Genomic DNA, 13,588 nt, shown 5'->3' on the forward strand with positions numbered 1-13,588 from the left:
ATCGGGAGGCACTTAGTCCAGGGGAGTCCCGTTTCCTCTATCAACTTGGTGATTTGGGTCTTTAAGGTGCCATTCATTCTTCCCACCTTTCCTGAGCTCTGGGGATGCCATGGTGTATGCAATTTCCATTCTATTCCCAGTGCTTCACATATCATTTCATGTGTTTTGGAGGCAAAATGGGTCCCTCTATCTGAGTCTATTGTTTCCACAATCCCATATCTGGGTATAATTTGTTCTAATAATATCTTGGCTACCGCCTGTGAGGTGGCAGTTGCCGTGGGGAATGCCTCTACCCATCTGGTGAAATGGTCCACTACCACTAACAGGTACTTCCATGTTCGTACGCGGGGCAGCTCGGTAAAATCTATCTGTATTCTTTGGAAGGGCCTAACTGCTAATGGTTGTCCTCCTCCTGGGACTGCTCTCATGATTTTCTTATTAATTCGCTGACATATTACACAGCCCCTTATGACTTGTTTGGCCATGGTAAATATCCCACAGCAAGCGTAGGTTCTGAGGAGGGTGTCACAGAGGGCTTGTGTTCCCCAATGGCTGTGTCCATGTAATCTCCCTAATAACTCCCTCATTATTTCTTTGTTCAATAGCTGTTTTCCATTTGGTGTCCACCATTTCCCATTTGAAGTACGCTGAGCCCCCATTTCTTTCATGTTTTCCTGTTCTTTCTCACTAAAGATAGGTATCTTTTCCTCTGGTTCCCTTAAAGGTATTAGTGACTTCATTTCTACCATCTGTTCTGTGGCTGCTCTTTTTGCAACCCCATCCACTGCCCTATTTCCTCTGGCCTCCAGGGTGTTACCCTTCTGATGCCCTGCCACATATGCTATGGCTATTCGTTCTGGTTTTTGCAAGGCTTCCAGTGTCTGTCCTACCAATTGCTCATGCGCTAATTCTTTACCTCGAGTTGTTATCATTCCTCGCTCTCTCCAGATCTTCCCAAAGGTGTGTACTACTCCAAAAGTGTATTTTGAATCGGTATATACTGTCCCTTCCTTCCCCTCCAATAATTCTAAAGCTCTCATTAATGCATATAATTCACAAGATTGAGCTGACCAACTACCAGGCAGCCTGCCGCTTTCAATTTCCTCCATAGTTTCCCCGTTCACTATACCGTACCCACTATGTCTTTTTCCATCTATGCACCTGGAGGATCCATCTATCCACAGTCGACAGTATCCTATCAATCCCAGGAATTTTCAGATCTCTTTCTTATTCTTTGGTATTGGTACTCCCGTGATCCCAGCTATCCTTTCAGGGTTGATTCGTCTCTTTCCTCCACTTATCAGATGTCCCAGATATTTTACCTCTTGTTTCACAAATTGAAGCTTGTTACGAGACACTCTTAACCCCTTCCTTCCCAAGATGTTTAACAGGCTTATTGTGGCGTCCCTTACTTCATCTTCTCTCTCTCCTGACAAAAGGAGGTCATCCACATACTGTAATAGTTGTGTTTCCCCGTGACCTGGGAAATCCTCCAATACCTGCTCTAAAATTTGGCCGAATAAATTTGGTGATTCTGTAAAACCTTGAGGGAGCACCGCCCACCGGAATTGTTGCTTTCGCCCGGTTTTTAGGTTTTCCCATTCAAAGGCGAATAAGTCTCTACTCTCTGTTGCCAGCGGACAGCTCCAGAAGGCATCCTTTAAATCTACCACACTAAACCATTTGTGGCTTGGGGGTATCCGTCCCATGAAGGTGTAAGGGTTAGGCACTACCGGGTGTCGGGCTTGGACCACCTTGTTCAGTTCCCTCAAGTCCTGTACGAGTCTAAACGTCCCGTCGGTCTTTCTGACTGGTAGGATCGGAGTATTGTAGGGGGACATACATGGTTCCAATAACCCGTCCTCTAATAAATTCTCAATGATTGGTTGTAAGCCTTTTCGTCCCTCGGTTGAAATGGGGTACTGTCTTACTCGTACTGTGTCTGTGTCTCTCTCTCGCTCTCTGTCTCTCTCTCTCTCTCTCTGTCTGTGTTTCTCAACTTGTATGTCTACCATAAAACAACATAAAAGCTGGTCATGTTTCATCAATTAACTTATTTCCAGTTAACTTTACTGACAAGAAATCTAAAAGAACATCAAGAAACGATTTTTACAACTTCTCTCTCTCAGGTTACCAGGATACAAATAGTTCATTTTTGCAGCTTGTTCGCAATCCCCCACGGCCCAAACACAGTGGGAATTCCCACCTCCGCCACGGGGGCGTCTGTGTTCAATTTTACAACTTGCTCATTTCAACCATTTGTTCCAAACCGGTTTTCAAACAAATCACTTCGTTTCATTCTTACTTCAAATAGATTATTCAATTTATATTTTCTCCCTGCCTGCACTGTTGTCCCCGGCCTTTGCCGTCTTCTATCACATCCCCCTTTCGCGGCCTCTGCCGTCTTCTTATCTGCTACTTTCGGGTTAACTCCCTTATCATCCTGTCTCAGGAACTTTCCTGTCTCTATCTGTTCCTTATTTCTTCCTTACATCAGGCCAGGATTTGGTCACGAAATTGGCCCTAAGCAATTGTTGTCCTGCCCCTGAGTCCGGGTCTATTCCAGAATACTGTTGCATGTTCTTCCTGAGTCTCTGAAGGAACACTGTCGGGGCCTCATCTTTCTGCTGTCCATTCTCAAATGCTCGTTCGAAATTCTGTCCTTTGGGTACTGCCTCTCTTATCCCTTTTATAATTATATCCCGCAGGTCCTTCATATTCCTTCGTCGTGCTTCAGTTCCCTTGTCCCAATCTGGCTCTTGCACTGGGAATTTATCTGCTGCCGCTGCATTCTGCTGCCCTGGAGGGTTCTCCTGTTCCCACTTTTTCATTGCTGCTGCCCTAATCATTTGCCTCTCCTCCGATGTGAAGAGATTCCCCATAATGGCCATCAACTCCTCCCATGTATAAGTGTTTGGCCCAAGGAATTGATCTAACTGCTCTGCCAGACCTAAAGGATCCTCTAGGAGGCTTTTCATCTCCTTCCTGAAGTTCCTCACTTCGGTACTGGTTAAGGGGACATTAACAAACCCCCTTCCCCCTTGGGGTCCTCTCCTAGGCACCTCCCCCAGGGGTCTAATTCTCTCCTCCCTGGGTATTCCTGTCCCCAGTGGCTCTGCTCTACATCTACCCCGGCCCCTGTATTCTCTCTTCCCTGGGTATTCCTGCCCCCAGCGGCTCTGCTCTACATCTACCCCGGCCCCTGTATTCTCTCCTCCCTGGGTATTCCTGCCCCCAGCGGCTCTGCATTTGCCCCAACGGACTATTGGGCAGAATGCGGGGATTTGGCCTACAGCCTTTCCCCTCCCTTTCAGGTTTTTCATTTACATTTCCCATTCTCTCGATCGGAATTCCTCTCCGATCTCTTATCAAATTGCCCAGGTAATACTATAATAGTAAAAGTTTCTTACCGGGGTCTCTGCACAGAATCACTCGATTTTCGCGATCTCCTATCACTCTCACTTCTTTGTCGAGTCTCTGTTTGGTCCGGATACTACTGCTTAAACAGCTGACAGCAAGCAAGGAGTCTGAGACCGCCTGAACTCAGCAGGGTGCACCTTCCCTTCGTCCGTCTACTCCCGTCAGTTGTCTAGAGTATTGGATCTCGGAAACGAGCCCCCAAGTTGTGAGATTCAAAAATCACAAATGCTCTTGAGACAAATTCAGACAAAGAAGTGTTTTTATTAATTTCATATTCTGCAGAATAGGTGCCTCTCCACTGATGTCCCCTAGAGGCACACCGAGGATCGGGATGTCTTTTATCTTTATACATTTCTTTTCATTATTATCACATTCTCATCTCTCCCCATTGAGCTTCTTCCAATCATAACATAAAGCCCAGATTCCCACGAGAACGTCGTGGAACGCCCACCCAACGTCAATTAGGCATCTTGTCATAGTGGGTGTGAGTACATTTTCATGGCATCTCATCAAGCAAGTGCAGTACAGAGTAGCTCATGCCCCTTCCCCCAGTCCCCGTTATGTTCTTGTGTGACTGTGGTTATCTTCTGACTCTCATCCTTGAAATGTCACCATCTGTACTTGCTGCTATTATCTAGAATTTCTCTCTGTTCTTTATATTGTTACTTTCTATTCTACCAGCAGTCTGGTTTCTGCTGACACCTTATTTCTTTCTAAGTTATATTTCTATCCCTAGTCTAAATCAACCATGTCTATTAACTCTTTCCTCACATCCCCATATCCCTTGATTCCACTAGCCCTAGAGCTCTATCTAACTCTCCTTTAATGTATCCAGTGAATTGGCCTCTACTGTGGCAGAGAAGTCCCCAAAATCACAACTCTGGGTGAAAATGTTTTTTCTCATCTCTGTTTTAAATGGCCTCCCTTTTATTCTTAGACTGTGGCCTCTGGTTCTGGACTCCCCCAATATTGAGAACACTTTTCCTGCATCTAGCTTGTCCAGTCCTTTTATAATTGTATATGTTTCTATAAGATGCCCTCTCATCCTGCTAAATTCCAATGAATAGAACCCCAGTCTTTCAAATCTTTCCTCATATGACAATCCCGCCATCCCAGGGATTAATCTTGTGAACCTACGCTGCATTACCTCAATAGCAAGGATGTCCTCCCTCAAATTATGAGATCAAAAACTGCGCACCATACTCCAGATGTGGTCTCACCAGGACCCTGTACAACTGCAGAAGGACCAGTCTCAACTGGGTCCAGGTGAGACCACGTCTGGAGTTGAGGGGGAGTTAATTGCTTAGCGGTAGATGGGTGCCAGGAGGCAAGTCACTGAGTGGGTTATGATTAGTGTTATGGTTGGAATCATGTCACCACATTCATTCACACATTCATATAGCATAAGAACAGGCCATTCAGCCCACTGCACCCTCACTGACCAGTGGCTACACATCTGGTTCACAACCCATTCCCAGCACTTGGCCTATAACCTGCTCTACCAAGGTGTTTGAAGTTCTCATCCAAACATATATTAAATGCTATAATTCTCATCTACTGCATCCGTAGGCCCCCTCCAATGTGGGCTTCTGAACATTTGCACGATCAAGTGTAGACTCAGCGACTGTTTCACTGAACACTTGTGCTCGGCCTGCTGGATCACCTGGACTTCCCCTTCCCAACTGACCTTTCTGTCCTAGGCTTCCTCCACTGCCAGAGTGAGGCCACACACAAACTGGAGGAAATTGGGTGGCTTAATATCCAATGGTATAAACATTGAATTATCTAATTTTATGTAAGGTATATAAACACCTCACTCTGCCCTTCCCCTTCTTCAAGCCCCCCACTTCCTCCACTAAAGGTCCATTAACCAGCCCCTCAATTCAAAACTATGTATCCCTTTTGTTTTCAGACCTATCTCCAGCCTACAATCAGCTGTTGCTGTCCCTGATTTTTCGCTTACCGGTTTTTCCCTACTCACCCGACTACAATCGGTCTGAAGAAGGGTCCTGATCCAAAACATCACGTATGCAACTTCTCCAGAGATGCTGCCTGGCAATGCAGAGTTACTCCGACAATTTGTTTCTCTCTACTTATGAAATGCAACAGTGACTCTGCTCCCACCACTCTCTCAGGCAGTGTGTGCCACTCTCTGAAAATGCATCCCCTCAGATCCCCTTGGTCTATGATCTTACCTGATCAAAGTTCTCAATTTTTATCTATCATAGTTTCCTGCGGCCGACCCTTGAAACATCACCTCATAAATCATAATAGCTCAGTGATGTTCCATTATGAGAAAAAACACACGTAATCTCACCAGTCTTTCAGAACTGAAACTTAATCCCAGGCAACATCCTGGTGAGTCTTCTCAGCACCCACTCCAATGTTATTGAATCTTTTCAATAAAGAAACTTATAAAATTGAGGTAGCGAGACTTCAAGGTCTGCTTGTTCCTTCTCTCCAGAGATGCTGCCTCCATCTCTGGAGAGAAAACACTCCAGCATTTTGTGTCTACCTAGCGAGAGTTAAAGGTCTGCTTGTTCTTGTTAGAGTGAAGAGCATGGGTGGCAGAAGAAGGAAATGCTGGATGACAAGAGATATTGAGGCTCTGGTGAAAATAAAGAAAGAGGCATATGTCAGCTGGAGGCAGCTGGAATCGAGGAGATACCCAGAGGAGTACAGGGGATGCAGAAGTACACTTAAGGAAATGAGGAGGGCAAAAAGGGCAATAAGATAGGTTTGTTGGAGAAGATTAAGGAGACACCAAAGAGTTTTTAGAAGAAATTTTAATATGATAAAAAGAGTAACTTGGGTGAGAATTGGGAGCCTCAGAGACTAAGGTAGACATCTATGTGTGGCCGCAGGAGATGGCAGAGGTCCTCAATGAATATTTCACCTGTGTTTTTACCGTGGAGAAAAAGCAAAAGACTAGGGAGCTCAGAAAAATTATGCTGTGATCTTGAGTAAAACACACGTGCTGGGTAACTCAGCAGTTCAGGCATCATCTTTGGAGGGAACGGACAGGCCACATTTCAGGTCAGAACACGTATTCATATTTATATGAGGTGTTGTTCCTCCACTTTGCATGTGGCCCTAATCTGGCAATGGATGAGGCCCAGGACAGAATGGTCAGTATGTACAATGGGAAGGGAAGTTAATATGGTTAGAACTGGGAGATCCACTCTTGGTGGATCGGGTGTAAGTGTGCGGTGATTCGGTCATCTCATCTATACTTGGTCTCCTTGATGCTAAATATTTTTTTCTCTCTCACCAGCTCACTGATAAAAGAGCCCAGTGTGTCTTCTGGAACAGTTCAACCTTCAGCTGGTCCACTCAAGGCTGCCAATTGGTTGAGTTCAACGCAGCATACACAGTGTGCAACTGTACGCACCTGACAAGCTTTGCGGTGCTCATGGCCCTGGATGTAATAGAGGTACAGTCCGCACGAGCCTGGGTTGTGAGTGGAAGGTGTCTAAAATCATGGGGCTATAGTTAAGGTGAATAGCCACAGACCGTTCCCCAGGGTAGAGGAGTCTAAACCTAAACGCACTGGCTTAAAGGGGGGATGGGATAGATTGAAATGAGACATGAAGGGTGACGAAGTACTTATGGAACAGGCTGCCAGAGAAAGTGGTAGAGGAAGGTACAAGTATGCTACTTAAAAGACACATACAGGTACTTGGATAGGAGAGGTTTGGAGGAATATGGGCTAGCACAGGCAAATGGGACTTGCTCAGTTAGGAAATTAATCCTATTGACGAGTTGGGCCGGAGTTCCTGTTTCCTTTCTGTATGGCTCCATGAACCTTTGTGATAGAGTGATAGAGCTATACAGCATGGAAACTGGCTATTCAGCCTACATTGTCCATGCCAACCAGCTTGGTCTTTGGGCTAGTTCTATTTCCTTAAATATGGCCCACAGCACTCCTAAACCCTTCCTATCCTTATATCTGTCCAAAGCCCTTTTGGAAATCCTAATTGTGTTCACTTCTATTGCTTTCTCTGGCAGCTCTTTGCAGATACTGACTCCCACGAGTGAAAAAGCTGCCTCAGAGGATCCTCTTAAACCTCTCCCCTCTTAACTTAAGCCTATGCCCTCTAGTTTTAGTATCCTTTATCTTGGGAGAAAGATTGAGCCACTTAGGTCACCCCCTCAGCCTCCGACACGCCAAAGAAAAAAGTCCCTGCCTCTCAAACCTCTCCCTATATCTCAAGCCAACAAGTCCAGGCAACATCCTGGAGAATCTCTTCTGTGCCCTTTCCAACATAGTGACATCCTTCCAGTAGCTGGCAACCAGAACTGCATAGAGTATTCCGTTTGTGATCTCACCATCGACACGTACAGCTGTATCATGATAAACCAACCATTGTACTGAATACCCTTCCCAATGAAGGCAATCGTGCCAAATGTTTACTTCACTACCCCGTCGACCTGAACCATTACTCTCAAGGAACCATTCACCGAGATGTTCTTTTAGCTTCAAAATAGTTATGGATAAAGATGGGTGGGGGAGTGGTCACAAGCCTTGCCCTTCATCCCAACAGGAACATGCTGCCCCTGTGCTCTTGCTATCTCACGTTTGGAAGCCTCCCATTTGCCAGTTCTCCTTACCTGCAAACAAATTCTCCCCATTGACCTCTGCAAGTTGTCACCTCATGGCTCTGAAATGACCTTGCCCCAATTTAGGGCCTTAACTTTGAAGTAGTCCTACATAACTACTTAAAAACTAATAGGAGTATGGTCCTGAAGTCTCCCCTCCATCCACACCACTACTGAAACTTGTTCCCTAAGAGGAAGTCCAGTGTTTTGCCCTCTCCATAGGCCCCATGCAGGGCTGTCTTTGATTTAACCAATTCAATCCTGTCCAGACCCTTTACACCATGGGAAACCAGTCAATTAGGGAAGTTGGAATCTCTCACTAATACAATCCTATTATTTTTATAGCCATCTGCAATCTCCTGACACATCTCCACTAATTCCCATTGACTATCGGAGGCCTATAATACTCTTCCATCAAAGTGATAATTCACTTCCTATTTCTAGGTTTCACCCATATAGCCTTACTATATGATAACCCCAAGAATACCGTCTCTAAGCACTGTAGTTATCTCCTCCCTAATCAAAAAGGCAAATTCCCCTACACTCCTCCCTTATCTGCGTCTCTATCAGCTCCGTAGCATCTGTTCCCTGTACACACTGAGCTGCCAGTCCCGCCCTTCTCTCCAGGGAATTCCCACAAGGAATTCCGGGAACTCACCACTCTCGGTGAGAAGAAATTTCAAGCAACTTAACTTTAAGTGCTGCCCCCTGTCATATAACTATGTCTCCTTATTCATGTCTCCCACTGATGGAAACATCTCAATGGCTGCCTGTCACACACCCCTAGGATAATGAACGTTTCAATACGATCAGCTGGCATTCTTCTCAACTCCACCCAATACAGATTCAATTTCTTTAGCTGCTTATAATAACAACCCTCTCAGAGAACCAATCCATGAACTCTTTAGATATACACAAAATGCTGGAGTAACTCAGCGGGACAGGCAAGGTCTCTGGAAAGAACGAATGGGTGTTGTTTCGGTTTGTGACCCTTCTTCAGACTGAGAGTCAGAGGAGAGGGAGACATAGAGATATGGAAGGGTGCGATGTGACTCCAGCATTTTATGTCGATCTTTAGTGTAAACCAGCATCTCCAGTTCCTTCCTGCATAATACCCATTAACTATTTATTTGACTGTCTTTAATACCACTGGATAATTTTTAAATAAAGGAAGCAAAAACTGTGCACAGCTGTGGTAACCAGGGCAGAGGGTCTTCAAATGGAAGAAGTGATGGGAAGATAGAGGTTATGACCAGTAAATCTTCAAGGAAGGACAGGCAGGAAGAGGTTTAACTGGCTTACTGATGGGAGACAGAGGCTGAAGATCTGTGACCAATTGGGGAGACATTGGGGAGAGGCTGAAGATCTGTGACCAATAGTGTTCCATAGGGAACTGTGCTGGGACATCTGGTGTTTAGTTTATAGTTTAGTTTAGAGATACAGCGATGAAACAGGCCCTTCGGCCCTCCGGGGCCATGCTGACCAGAGATCTCTGCATATTAACACTATCCTACACACACTAGGGATATTTTTTACATTTAACAAGCCAATGAACCTACTTACCTGTATGTCTTTGGAATGCGGGAGAAAACCGAAGATCTCAGAGAAAACCCATGCAGGTCAGGGGAGAACGTACAAACTCTGTACATACAGTACCCATAGTCGGGATCGAACCCGGATCTCCGGCACTGCGAGCGCTATAAGGCAGCAACTCTAACTACGCTGTAACGCCGCCACCCTGCCGCCCTGGTGTTTGCGATATACATAAATGATTTGGACATAAACATAGATTGGTTGGTTAGTAAGTTTGCCAATAACACGGGTGGCACAGTGATGCAAGGGTAGAGTTGCTGCCTTACGGCTCCAGACACTCGGCTTGTGCTGTATGCTTCAGCGTCCATGACACTGTTGTACCATTTACGTCGCACCAGGATGTAATCTAGCTGGCGCTTTTCTTCTGTGCTCCGGTCCTGATGTGTCCACAGCTTTCCTTGGCGCCTTTTGAACATGATGTTGGCTGCTAGGAGTCTATACTCCTGGAGAAAGCTGCCGAGTTGTTGACCATTCCGATTAGTGTCACCAGTGTGATAGATGTAACAGGCATCCTCCGGTCCGAGGCGGACATTGAAGTCCCCAAAGCACAGCCAGAAAATTGTGCACATGTACTCGCTCCATCGCAACTTGGAGAACAGAGCAGAATTGTTCCACTTTGGCCTCAGGGCTGCTGTTGTGAGGGGAGTAGCATACTATGACAGTGGTGACAATGTTACCACTAAACTCAGCAATTAGGACTCGAGAACTGACAGAATGGACACCCTGCAGCACCCTTCTTGCTCTCTGACTCAATGGCAGACCCACTCCTCCCTGAGCAGAGTTGTTTACAGGACCATGTGATGAGGTCCATGCCATCCGCTTTGTCAAACCTGATCTCCATGTCTCGGTGGACACGACGATGCTCTTGAATGCCCAGGACGTCAACCCTGCATCTCCGACTACACGCTGCCATCTGGGTAGACCTTGACTCTTCACGAATAGTTAAAGCGTTGAAAGATGAAAACATCAGGTGACCAGGTTTTAAAGACCCATCGTCATGGTGCCCAGATGGGCCAGAACCTCGAACAGCCGCAACTTCTACTGAAGTGTGGATGGCCGTTGGCTCGCTAGGAGCTCATCCGCCCTTTGACAGATCTTGTTTTTGGTCCTGATGGGGGTCCTCAACCCCCTCCTCACCTGGCAAACCAGGTGGGGCCGACTATCCGACCATGTAGCAGGTAGCACGGGATTACATGGTACCCGTGGCGGGGGAACTCCCCCCCGACCTGACATGTGTCTTGGCCAAGGTCTACAACCGCTTGATTCTCAACCGGATTAGGACTGCCATCGACCCGAAGCTACGTTACAATCTGAACGGCTTCAGAGAGAAGAGGAACACGGTCACACAGATCCTTGCCCCCCCCCCCCCCCCAAAGAATCATTGAGGGGGTGAAGAATAACAACCTGCCGGCCATCCTAACGTTCATAGACTTCAGGAAGGCGTTTGACTCGATTCATCGATGTAAAATGATGAGGATTTTGAAGGCTTACGGTCCTTAGAGCAATTGAGGATATGCACTTGGGCACCACAACCAAGGTTGTCACCCGTATGGCGAGAACAAAGTGCTCGAGATCCTCGTGGGGGTCTTACAGGGAGACACACTGGCACCCTTTCTCTTCGTTATTGTCCATGATTATGCCATGAGGCAGGCGCTCAAGGAACATGAGGACCTCGGCTCCACAATCACCCCAAGGAGTTCGAGAAGAATCGGGCCAATTAACTTGACAGACCTCGACTTTGCTGATGCCATCGTCCTGCTGTTAGACCAGATTAGGGAGGCACAGGAGCTGCTCGGCAGGGTCGAGACGGAGTGTGAGAAAGTGGGCCTCCACCTCAAGAAGACGGAGTACATGGTGTTCAACGTTGGTGACCATGAGCCTCTCAAGACCAGTGGCGGTGCATCTCTCAAGAAAGTGGAGGACTTCATGTACCTGGGAGCGAGGATGCAGGGCTCGGAGAATGACATCAAGGTCCAGAAAGCGCTCGCATGGAAAGCCCTCAATAACATGGGGAAAATCTGGACGTCTCGGATGTCTAAGGGTCTCAAACTGAGATTCTTGCATGTAACTGTAGAGACCATATTATTGTACTGGCGTGAGGCATGGACTCTCACTCGAGCACTGTCCAAGTCTCTCGATGGTACATCCACCCGAATGTAGTTGGAGGGACCACATCACTAACACCCTGCTCTATGGGGAGATTCCACCTCTGACCGAGAAGATCAGAATGAGAAGGATGAGGCTCGCTGGTCACTGCTACCGCCACCCAGAAATGCCAGCAAACAAGGTTGTGTTGTGGGAACCCACGCATGGAAGACGTGACCCGGGACGGCCAATCAAGACGATGCTGAAGACGTCGATGGAAGACGCATGTGAAGAGACAAAAGAGGAGCTTGCCAGCTGCATGGAGGACAGAGATGTGTGGTGCATCCATCACCGTGCCCGTCGGAAACCAGCACCACTGCGTCACTAATGTTTTCAATGATGATGATGATGGATGGCAGAAGACAATGAGTGGCAATAAACGGGGCTTTTTGTAGTTGGCTGAGAGTGGAATTCTCTGCCACAGAAGGCAGTAGCAGCCAATTCACTGGATGTTTTCAAGAAAGAGTTAGATTTTGCTCTGGAGAAAAGTGCCACCACTCTGTCAGCGGGAGATTGAGGAACAGATGGATAGACAGTTTACAGAAGGATGCAAAAGCAACAAGTTGGCGTTGTGGGTGATTTTATCTTCCTCAATATTAACTGGGAATTGCTCAAAAGCTTCAGATGAGGCAGAATTAACAGGTGTATCCAAGAGTATGTAGATAGTCCAACTCAAAGGGGTTCCAGGTTGCCTCGTGTTGGGAAACAAGCTTGGCTGGGTTATTAAATTCAAATATTAAGGGCCAGCATAGTCTCTCAGCAATTGAATCCAGAGATCCAGGTTCAATCCTGACTCAGGGAGTTGTCTGTATGGAATTTGTATCTTCTCCCTGTGACTGCAGGGGTTTTCTCTGGGTGCAGTTTCTTCGCACACTCCAATGTACAGGCTTGTAAGTTAATTGGCTTCCGTAAAGTGTAAATTGTACCTAGTATACAGGATAGTGCTAGTGTACGAGGTGATCGCTGACAGTGGGCCGAAGGGCCTATTTTCCTGTTGTATCTCTAAAGTCTAAAGTAAGGTCACTGGTGTTTCAATGAAAGAGGATTTTGGGAACAGTGATTATAACTGCAAAGGTATTCAGATAGTTATGAATAAGAATAAGTCTGGACCTTGTGGTACTAAGTGGGGTTAGGTGCAAGCAGCATTATTAGGCATCTGCTAGGGAGAGTATATTGGGAGCATCGGTTATTGGGTAAGTCCACATCTGACATGTGGAAGTGGTTTAAAGACCAGCTGACTAGAGTTCAGGACCATATGTTCCAGTGAGGAGGAGACATAGGATGGCAAGGTAGGGGGAACCTTGGATCATCAAAGAGGTTGCAAATTTGATCCCAAAAAATAGGGAGCTTATGTAAGGTTGAGAAAGATAAAATCAGACAGGAACTTTGAGGAGTATAAAGCCACGAGGAAAGAAGCAGGCAATTAAAAGCTCCAAAAGGGACAGCAAAATGGTATTGGTGAGTAGAAATAAAGGAAAATCCTGGGCTTTTTATCCGTATATTACGTATAAGTAGATAACTGGAAATAGGTAGGACTGTTCAAGGCTCAAATGTTGATTTATGCTTGAAGGATATAGATGAGATAATTAACAAGTACTTTGCATCTGTTTTCACCAAGGAGAAGGATGTGGAGGATAGTGAGATCAATGTGGAGAATACTAATACACAGTGGCACAACTGGTCAAGCTGTGTCAGGAACAGTGCCAGAAACCTTGGCTCGATCCTGACCAAGGGTGCTATCTGTGAGGTTCATAAGCCCACAAGTTCTGGGAACACCATTAGGCCATTCCGCCCATTAAGTCTACTTTCATGTTCAATCATGGCTGATCTG

General features: G+C 46.3%; 1 protein-coding gene across 1 annotated transcript in view; it reads left to right on the forward strand.

Moving 5' to 3' along the window:
* Positions 1-13,588, forward strand: part of LOC116991819 (adhesion G protein-coupled receptor E2-like) — a 157,268-nt gene that overhangs the window by 97,618 nt on the left and 46,062 nt on the right. The window contains exon 8 of the mRNA XM_033050784.1: positions 6,695-6,853. Coding sequence (XP_032906675.1) covers positions 6,695-6,853 — 159 coding nt within the window. The remainder of the gene's footprint in view (positions 1-6,694; positions 6,854-13,588) is intronic.

Source organism: Amblyraja radiata, chromosome 35 (genome assembly GCF_010909765.2).
Source record: "Amblyraja radiata isolate CabotCenter1 chromosome 35, sAmbRad1.1.pri, whole genome shotgun sequence".
NCBI lineage: Eukaryota > Metazoa > Chordata > Chondrichthyes > Rajiformes > Rajidae > Amblyraja > Amblyraja radiata.